Here is a 10,276-nt window from a genome sequence, read left to right on the forward strand (position 1 = left end):
TTTTTTTTTTTTTTTTTTGTAATAACTAAACTCAATATTAATATTTTTTTTTTTTTTTTTTTTTTTTTATATATAAAAAAAGATGAAACCAGGTCCATTCGACGAAGGATATATTGCAATTATTTTAAGAGAGTTATTAAAAGGTTTGGAATATTTACATTCAGAAGGTAAAATTCACAGAGATATTAAAGCTGCAAATGTTTTACTTTCAGCAAGCGGTGATGTTAAATTAGCTGATTTTGGTGTTAGTGGTCAATTAACTGATCAAATGACAAAGAGAAATACATTTGTTGGTACCCCATTTTGGATGGCACCTGTAAGTTTTTTATTATTATTATTATTATTATTATTATTATTATTATTATTATTATTATTATTATTTACAATATTATTATTATTTATAATTTATAGGAAGTTATTAAACAAACTGGATATGATTCAAAAGCTGATATTTGGAGTATGGGTATTACAGCATTAGAGATGGCAAAAGGAGAACCACCAAGAGCCGATTTACATCCAATGAGAGCATTATTTTTAATTCCAAAAGATCCACCACCAACACTCGAAGGTAATTTCTCAAAAGGGTTCAAAGAATTTTGTGCACTTTGTTTGAATAAAGATCCAAATCAAAGACCAACAGCAAAAGATTTATTAAAACATAAATTTATAAAGGCAGCAAAGAAGACTAGCAGCTTAACTGATCTCATCGAAAGAAGACAAAAATGGTTACAATTGAATGGAAATAATGCTGATGATGAAAATGATGATTTAGATAGAGATGCCAAATCAAATGAAGAAGATTTTGGCTGGGAATTCCCAACAATTAAACAAAAATCACCAGTTGCTGTTCAAGAACAACAACAAACCCCACAAAAACCAACTGTAGTATCAACTCCAATTAAAGAACAACAACAACAACAACAACCAACACCTGTAACAACACCACAACAACCTGTAACAACAACCACCACAACACCAACTACTGAAACCAAAGTAAGATCATTATCAAATAGTTCACAAACCACACCAGTTAAAACTACTGTTGCTGCAACCACTGCACCTGCAACTACACCAGCTTCAAATGCACCAACTTCAACAACACCAAATGGTGCCGCTGTCACTCAACAACAAGCACCAAGAGCCTCTGCTCTTACCTCTGTCATTTATCCAGTTTTATCGAAATTACTTAAAAATACATCTGATGAAAATGTTATCAATGCTTTGGCTCAACTTAAAATGGCATTTGATAATGCTGAAAAAGCAAAGCCTGGTATCACTCACAGTTTAATCGCACAAATCATTGAAACCCTTAAAAGATAAAACTAAAAATAATTATATATCAAAAAAAAAAAAAAGAAAAAAAAAAAAAAAAAAAAAATCATTGTTTATCTCTTCCTTTCATATATGAAAATACTCAAAATAATATTAATAATTTTAATAATAATAATAAATAATAAATAAATAAATAATAATAATAATAATAATAACAATAATAATAATAATAATAATAAAAAAAGAAAAAAAAAAAAAAGAAAAAAAAAAAAAAAAAGAAAAAAAAAGAAAAAAAAAAAAATCAATAAATAATAATATAGTAACAATAATAATAATAATAACAACAATAATTAAAACAGTAAGGTGGTTTTTTTTATTTGTTTTTCATTTTTTATTTGTAAAAAAAAAAATATGGCACCAAACAGATAAATAATGGTTTTGGTTGATCAAAAACTATTCTTTGAACGAATTTTTTGAAAAAAAGATATTTTCCAATTTTTTTAATTTTTTTTCTGATCACAAAAAAAAAAAAAAAAAAAAAAAAAAAATTGTGATTTTTTTAATTTTTTTTTTTTTTTATTTATTATTCTTGTTGATGTTGTATTATTAGTATTATAAAAAAAAAAAAAAAAAAAAAAAAAAAAAATGAATTCATTTGTAATTAGAAACGGCTTTGGTTTAGTTAGAACTTTCAATACTAGATTATTCACCACTTCAAGTATTTATTAATTTTATAAAAAAAAAAAAAAAAAAAAAAAAAATAAAAAAAATAAAAAAAGCTAATTCCTATTGCTTTTGTTTCTTTTTGTAAATAAATTCTTTTTTTTTTTTTTTTTTTTTAATGTTTAGCTCAAAATTTAGAGGGTGAATTAAAGACTATTTTAGGACAAGCAAAAGTATCAAAATTACAAGAAAAATTAAAGTTGGACCCAAGAAGTAAAATCACTTTCAATGATTTTAAAGGTATTGCTAAAGAAGTTGGAATTGAAGAAAAAGAAATTAACTCTGTTTCAAATGCACTCGCTCAATCTGGTTCAATCATCTACTTACCAAATAGTTTAAATGAAAATTTGAAGACTAGTGTATTCACAAAACCAGCTCATATTTACCAATCATTAGAACAGTAAGTATAAAAAAGGAAACCTATTTTTATTTTTGTTTTCAATGTTTTATTTTTTAAAAGTTCTTGTTGAATTATTATAATAGATACTAGATTTTATAAAATAAATATCTAATATTTTTTTATTTTTTTTTTTTTTTTAAAATTTTTTTTTTATTTATTATTTATTTAAATAAAAAGTATTTTAGATATTGAAAATAAAGGTGTTGGTTTAAATAAATTAATTGAATCAAAGAAATCAGAAATTAATAGTTTAAGACAAAAAATTCAACCATTAGAAGAAAAAAAACAAGTTATTGATAGAAAAGCACATAGAAGAGCAACTGCAATTATTTGGACAGGTTTAGGTTATTGCTTTGCTCAAGCTGCTATTTTAGCTAGATTAACATGGTGGGATTTATCATGGGATATCATTGAACCAGTATCTTACTTTTTAACATTTGGTAGTGTTTTAATTGGTTACACCTATTTTACAATGACTAAAACTGAATTCACATATGAAGCCTTAAATCATAGATTATTTTCAAAGAGACAAGATAAACTCTTTAAAAGAAATAACTTCCCAAAGGAAGATTATGAAAATTTAGTTCAAGCAATCGATAAAAAAGAAAAAGAATTAAAAGAATTAGAACTTGCCACTAAATATGATCATACTCATTAATATTCATACATATTCTCTTTTTTTTTTTTTAAAAAATAAAATAAAATAAGAAAGTAATGATAAAATAAAACAACAATAAATAAAAATTAATAAATAAAATAAAACCAGTTTTTTTTTTTTTTTTTTTTTATAATACTAATAATACAACATCAACAAGAATAATCTGATAAATAATATCAATATTATACTTTAAAGTTTATTGTGTTTGATTTAGAAAAAAAAAAAAAAAAAAAATAAATTTTAAATTGTAAAATTAGCAGAGTTTATTTGTAGTATTAATTCAATTGTTAACAATGAATTCATTATAAGCTATAATTTCAAAAGTTCTTGGACCTTGTGGTAAATAAGGGAATGTAATATTGAACCCTTTTGGAATTGGACCAGTTGCAGTTAAACTCTTTTTGATTTGAAATTGTTCATTAATAGTTATAATTGATTTTGCCCAATTCTTTGGATTGTCTAATGTGAATGATGATGTAAAGAAACCAAGATTGTTACCATTTAAAAACAATGATTTGGTAACATTGTCATAGGATAAATTAAATTCAAGGTTTGTACAATTTTGTAAATTATTAATATCTAAATTTGTAAATTTATTTCCACTAAAGATAGCACTAGTCGATGGTTGCAAATAATTACAAACAACACATGATGGTGCTTGACCACCAATTAAATTATTACTAATGTCAAAATCAATTGAACACCAAGTTTCATCGATTTGTCCAGTTAATAAATTATCACTAAGATATAAAGAAATATCTTTTGAAAATAAATTTGATGGGAAACTTGTTGGAATAATACCACCCATTTTGTTATTTCTTAAATAAAGGATACTTAGTTTTTTATTGAATAAATTGAAATTTATTTCATTAAAGTTACCATTTTCAAACTTGCTATAATTGGGTTTTTTTTTTTTTTGATATAAAAAAAAAAAGATATTAAAAAATGTCCACTGAAATTGAATTTTTAAAGGTTAAATACTTACAAAAAGGTTAATGTTGATGGTAAAGCAGAGAATGGGAATTCACCATTTACATTGAAAATATTTCCTGCATTTGGAATATATCTTTTTTTTTTTTTTTTTCCAAAAGTTATTAATTAGTAAAAAATTATCTGGATCGAAAGTAATGATCGAGGACTACTTACATAGAAACATCTAAACTTTCATTATAGTTGGATAAATCAATAAGGCCAAGTGGAGTGTCAATTTGGTAATTAATAGCACTATTTTTATAATTAAATTAAATTAGAATAAAGATAAGTATCAATATTATAATTTTTTAAAAAACTTACAAGCCAGTGTTTTTATTAGTACTAATTGGAATTGAAGCCAATGCCACTGGGAATGGGTAAACAACAGAATTTGATGATGTTAAAGAGAATGAAGTTACATTTGCATATGTTGAAAAAGCAGAGAATGAGTTTGAATCTGTGCCCGGTAAAAGGGTAAGTTGTCTATTGTTTTTATTATAAATAATTAGTAAATATTAATTATTGTATTGTATAAAAAAACAAAAAAAAAAAAGAAAAACATACAATAATTCCATTAGAATATTATTCATTGATGGGATGAAATGGGTGTATGCAAAGAAGTATTCAAATGATGTCGACGTTTCAAGTAAATCATTGATATAATTGATTTTATATTTTGGATTTAAAGTTTGGGTGATGAGAGAAAACTTTTTAACATTTAAAAGACTTGAGAAATAAATGTTTAATGGGCCAGAAAGATAAACCTTTGTACTTAAAACTGGAATTGTAATTGATTTCCCAACACCAATATCAACATCAAATATCGAAGAATTACCATTAATTAAAGAAATCGATTTTAATGATTGAGGGAATAATCCAATTAAAAAGTTTTTAGAAACTTTGAATCCATCGATATTTCTAAAGAGAGATTTTAAATATTAATTTTGTTAGTATATATATATATATATATATAATTTTTTTTATTCTAATTTTAATATCTTACAATGTATTAATTGATGAAAAGCATTGAAAATCAGATGGTGAAATTAAATTTTTATTTGTTTGGGTCGCTCTAATATTTACAACATTTTGTGCATCACAATTAACCAAAGCATTCATAGGAGTTAATGGTGAATTACAAAAGTCGTAAAGAAGAGTGTTTGAATTATAATAAAATTCCTGGTTGACATTAGAAATTTTATTAAAGAAATTGAAAGTACATTGATCTGTAAAATTTAAATTTAAGAATAAAAATTAGATAAAAAAAAAAAAAAAAAAAATTAAAATAAAATAAAATTAAATACTTACATTCTGATGAAGAAAGGGAAAATACATCCCCAATAAAAAATAACAGAACTGACAAAACAATAGAGAAAAGTTTGACTAAATTCATTTTTTTTTTTTTTTTTTTTTTTTTACTCAATAAATGAAATAAAAAACTTTAAGAACAAAAAACAGAAAAAAAAAATTTTCAAAAAAAATAGAAAAAAAAAAAAAAAAAAAAAATACCCTTTATTTCGGAATAAAAAAAAAAAATTCAAGAAAAAATTTTAAAGAGACGAACCATCTAATCTCTCAAAAGGAATGAAAACATTTTTATTGATGTGATTTCTTTTGAAATACTTTAAAATTAAATACGAAAATAAGCATTAATATTATAATTGGGATTATTATTACTAAAATTATGGAGAAATGGTTTGTTACTGCTACTAAATTGATAGATATCACTCCCACCATTTTTACTTGAATCACTATTATTACTTTCATTACTACTATCACTACTATTATTACTATTACTATTACTATTACTATCTATTACTATTACTATTGCTATTACTACTACTATTACTACTATTACTACTATTACTACAAATTTTATTTTGATTATACAAAGGATAATAATTACCCTCCATTTATGATTGTTTTGGATTACTAACAATATAGTGTTATTATTATTAATTGTACATATTATATCTGATGGTGGATAGCATTTAATTTCAAGTTGAGTATTTGAAATGATATCGCATGGTTTATTATTGATGGTTACTGATAAATCTATAAATATTACCGAACCAACCATTTAATATTATAGAATACCAAGTTCAGTTTGTTGTAGTTGTTGTGAATTAACTTGATGATTTGGTGTTAAACACATTGAATCAATCCATTGATTTGTACAATTACACTGACCATTGATTTGATTACAAATACCTTGATTACATCCTAATCCATTATTACATTCACATACACCATTTATATAATTACAGAAACTACCATTTTCATCATTACAATCTGATGAACATTTCAATGATCTTAATTCACATTGATAACCTCTCCATTCATTTGAAAAACAATCACAAACACCCTTCACATAACTATATTCACCACTATTTTTAGCACAATTTGGAATTGGACAATTACTACCATTACAAATTTGATTCAATTTGAAATTAAAACTATTCGATACATTCATAACTTGAACTAAACAATTAATTTCTTTATTATTATTTACAATACCACCACTATTACTACCTACTTGTATCACTGTTACCTTATTATTGATGATTTTATTTGAATTATAAAGATAACATTGAATTTGATTGAAATTACTTGATAATACTAAACAAGGTTCGTTTGAGATTAAAACATTGATAACCGTATTATTATATGCAAAGTTTTTACCATTGATAATGAAATAATCTGAATATCTAATAACTGAATCAATTTGTGGTATGAATTCATTATAAGCTGTAATTTCAAAAGTTCTTGGACCTTGAGGTAAATATGGAAATGTAATATTGAATCCTTTTGGCATTGGTTGAGTTGAAAAGATATTATTTTTCAATTGGAATGCTCTATTTGGTGTTATAATAGCAGTTGCAAAATTTTTATCAAACAATGCATGATTGGCGATTTACCACTTATTAAATTATTTCTAATGTTACTAACATCAAAATTAACTTCACACCACTATCATCCATTTCTCCAGTAATTTCATTATTATATAAATAATATTCACTATGGGAAATTTAACTTGGTAATGGAGTTTTAATACTATTGTTTTGAAATTTTATATATTTAATATTTGTCAATTTTTCATTAATATTTTTAAATTTACCTAAATTTCCATTCTTAAATTCACTCTATAAAAAAGATTTAATCATTAATAACTTTTAAATGATTTTAATACTTTTACAATTGGTTGAATATATTTACAGTAAAAACAAATTTTTTGGTAATCCAGAAAATGGAAAATCACCATCAATATTGAATAATTTACCTGAACTATTAAATTAATAGAAAAAAAGTTATAAAAGGAGTTAATAAATATCTTGTTTCATTTGGGGTAGGATCTCATTCAATACTTTAAATAACCTTTTAATTTAACCAAAACTTACATTGATACCTCATTTTCATAATTATTTGATAAATTAATAAAGGTAGGAGGCGTATCTATTTGATAAGTAATTGTACTTAATATATTGTTTTTTTTTTAAAAAAAGTTAAAATAATTGTAATAATAATAAAAAATAATGGAGAAAATAAATAAAAAATATTTACAGACCAGTATTTTTATTTCAGCTGGTATTTCACTTAAAGCAATAGGGAAGGGATATATTTGAGTTTTGTCTGAAGGTGTTATTGAAAATGCAATTACATTTGAAAATTTTGAAAAAATTGAAAATGAATATATATCAGCTCCACCTAAAAGTGTGAGTTGACTTTTTTTTATTAAAAAATGTTTTTTTTTTAAATAATTATTAATATTTATAACATTGGGTAAAAAAAAAAAAAAAAAAAAAAATATATATATAAAAAATAATAAAAAAAAAAAAAATTTGTAAATACAAACAAAATAGATAAATTAATGTTTTTCACTGATGGTATATTATGAGAATATATGTTATAAATATTGAAAATGGCAGTCGTGGTATCATTCAAGTCATTTATAAAATTTATTTTATATTTTGGTTTTTGAGTTTGGTTTTTCAACTGAAATTTTTGAACATTTAAAAAACTTGAGAAATATATATTTAGTGGTCCAGAAAGGTACAATAATAAACTTAATGATTCTACTTGTATAATTTTATTGAACCCAATTTCCACATCAAATAATGATGAATTACCAATAAATAATGACATACATGTTAAAGTATTTGGAAATTTTCCTATTAAAAAATTATTTTCAACTTTAAATAAATCTATATTACTGATTTATATTATTTACATATTAGATTTATGTATTTATTTATTTATTTATTTATTTATTTATTTATTTAATTTTTTTTTTTTTTCAAAAACACTTACATAGAATTTAATGATGAAAAACATTGAAAATCAATTGGAGATGAACCATTCTAATACCTTCAACAGCTGTTGAACATTATCACAATAATTTATATAAATGATTTATTAGTTAAATAAAATTAGTTAAAAATACTCGCCTAAATTATTGCTCATGTTTTATCAGAATCTTGTAATAGAAAAATAAAATAAAATTAAATAAATAAATATATATAAATAAAAATAAAGTAATAAGTTGATGTTATCGACAATATCTAAAATTTATTATACATGTTTTTTTATTATTGAAAATTTTTACTTATTATATTTGAGATTTAAAATTATGTTTATGAGTTTTTCAATCGACATTAAAAACTCACCACGTGACTTTTTCCCACCTAGGTGAGAAAAGTCTAATTATATAAACATAAATTATTTTAGTTTGTGAGCGAGATTGTATCTAATTTAAAATCTTGATAAAACATAATTTTATTGTAACAATTTAATTATTACATAATTATATTACAACAAACAGCTCCCTTGTTATTACATATGAAATGGTTATATGGATCAAGTGCTACAGCACTACAAAAACTATATCCATTGAATGTTGTATCCAATGGGTGCTCTTTAGAAGCCTGATTAATTTTATTAAATAAATGTAATGTACAATTATCTTTTTACAAATGAAAAGGATTGTTGAGATTATTAATTTTCTACTCAAAAAAAAAAAAAAAAAAAAAAAAATTAATTACAAACTTACACTCTGATTCAATGAGTTGATTTTGTGAATTAACTAAATTTTTATTTTGACATATTATAAATAAAAGTAAAAGAATAATACTATTTAAAACTCCCATGTTCATTATAAAAAAAAAAAAAAATAAATAAATAAAAATAAAAAAAAAAATAAAAAAAATAATAACAATAAATAGATTTTTTACAAAACCATAAAAAAACCAAAAATAAAAAAAAAAAAAAAAAAAACCAGATCGATAGTTTTGATATTTTTACAATTTTTTTAAATTAATGTGGCAAATAAAAATTTTATTTTATTTTATTTTATTTTGTTTTTTTTTTAAAAAATGTTAATATTCTTTTTTTTTTTTTTTTTGGGTGAACCCCTAAATTATTGTTGGCAGATATTTAGTATTTTATTATAATTTTTTTTTTTTTTTTTTTTTAAATCCCTATCATTTAGATTTAAAACACACATTTTATTTTAAAATTTACTTTTTATAAATAAAATTTTTTTTTTATTATTTTTCATTATTATTATTATTATTATTATTATAATTATTATTATCTTATTATTATTATTATTTATTATTATTATTACAATTTCAATGCATTAAATGATATAATGAAAATAATTATTGATATCCATTGTTGATTCATAGTATTTTTCATTTTCTTTCCATTCCAATACATTAAATGATTTCAATTCTCGAAGTTGTTGTTGAGAAATTGATGGCTGATTAATTTTTTTAATTTTAAAATTATTGCCTAATCCCAATAACATTAAGTCCGATTTACTAACTCTACCAATTGTTATTTTTTCATTTGCAATTGACATCAAAGAAATATTGGATAAACTTACAAACGGTAATTTTTTTTTTATTATTAAAATTTAAAAATCATATTAATTTAAAATTAATACAATTAAGTAATACAAGTAGATTTATATGCACTTGAAAATAATTTTAATTGTAGATTGGATACACTTGAAAATAATTTTATTAATATTAAAAAAGGTATTATTTTACAATTATTATAAATATTTGTTTTTTACTTTATTTATTTATATATAATTTATTTACTGGATTTATTTTACTATCTATTCATTTATAGCAATTGCAAATGAAAAAATAACAATTAGTAGAGTTAGTAAATCGGACTTAATGTTATTGGGATTAGGCAATAATTTTAAAATTAAAAAAATTAATCAGCCATCAATTTCTCAACAA

General features: G+C 22.0%; 6 protein-coding genes across 6 annotated transcripts in view; 2 read left to right on the forward strand and 4 right to left on the reverse strand.

The window, feature by feature from the left end:
- The window catches only part of svkA (severin kinase), a gene marked incomplete at both ends in the record, with an annotated part of 2,038 nt that extends 718 nt beyond the window's left edge, over nucleotides 1–1,320 (forward strand). The window contains 2 exons of the mRNA XM_632657.1: nucleotides 83–316; nucleotides 412–1,320. Coding sequence (XP_637749.1) covers nucleotides 83–316; nucleotides 412–1,320 — 1,143 coding nt within the window. The remainder of the gene's footprint in view (nucleotides 1–82; nucleotides 317–411) is intronic.
- Nucleotides 1,321–1,917: 597 nt separating this feature from the next.
- DDB_G0286429 (hypothetical protein) lies at nucleotides 1,918–3,053 on the forward strand (the record flags this gene model as incomplete). The annotated part of the gene is made up of 3 exons (XM_632658.1): nucleotides 1,918–1,990; nucleotides 2,122–2,395; nucleotides 2,573–3,053. 3 exons carry the CDS (start codon nucleotides 1,918–1,920, stop codon nucleotides 3,051–3,053), a joined length of 828 nt encoding a protein of 275 aa, XP_637750.1.
- Nucleotides 3,054–3,333: 280 nt separating this feature from the next.
- Nucleotides 3,334–5,418, reverse strand: DDB_G0286431 (hypothetical protein; the record flags this gene model as incomplete). The annotated part of the gene is made up of 6 exons (XM_632659.1): nucleotides 3,334–3,886; nucleotides 4,039–4,102; nucleotides 4,369–4,508; nucleotides 4,590–4,943; nucleotides 5,029–5,251; nucleotides 5,334–5,418. 6 exons carry the CDS (start codon nucleotides 5,416–5,418, stop codon nucleotides 3,334–3,336), a joined length of 1,419 nt encoding a protein of 472 aa, XP_637751.1.
- Nucleotides 5,419–5,655: 237 nt separating this feature from the next.
- On the reverse strand, nucleotides 5,656–5,938 carry DDB_G0286451 (hypothetical protein; the record flags this gene model as incomplete). The annotated part of the gene is made up of 2 exons (XM_632660.1): nucleotides 5,656–5,891; nucleotides 5,932–5,938. 2 exons carry the CDS (start codon nucleotides 5,936–5,938, stop codon nucleotides 5,656–5,658), a joined length of 243 nt encoding a protein of 80 aa, XP_637752.1.
- A 173-nt stretch (nucleotides 5,939–6,111) lies between these two features.
- On the reverse strand, nucleotides 6,112–6,840 carry DDB_G0286433 (hypothetical protein; the record flags this gene model as incomplete). The annotated part of the gene is made up of 1 exon (XM_632661.1): nucleotides 6,112–6,840. One exon carries the CDS (start codon nucleotides 6,838–6,840, stop codon nucleotides 6,112–6,114), a length of 729 nt encoding a protein of 242 aa, XP_637753.1.
- Nucleotides 6,841–7,054: 214 nt separating this feature from the next.
- DDB_G0286435 (hypothetical protein) lies at nucleotides 7,055–9,169 on the reverse strand (the record flags this gene model as incomplete). The annotated part of the gene is made up of 8 exons (XM_632662.1): nucleotides 7,055–7,168; nucleotides 7,216–7,310; nucleotides 7,587–7,747; nucleotides 7,801–8,235; nucleotides 8,629–8,722; nucleotides 8,836–8,947; nucleotides 8,980–9,028; nucleotides 9,069–9,169. 8 exons carry the CDS (start codon nucleotides 9,167–9,169, stop codon nucleotides 7,055–7,057), a joined length of 1,161 nt encoding a protein of 386 aa, XP_637754.1.
- Nucleotides 9,170–10,276: the final 1,107 nt, after the last annotated feature.

Source organism: Dictyostelium discoideum, assembly GCF_000004695.1.
Source record: "Dictyostelium discoideum AX4 chromosome 4 chromosome, whole genome shotgun sequence".
NCBI lineage: Eukaryota > Evosea > Eumycetozoa > Dictyosteliales > Dictyosteliaceae > Dictyostelium > Dictyostelium discoideum.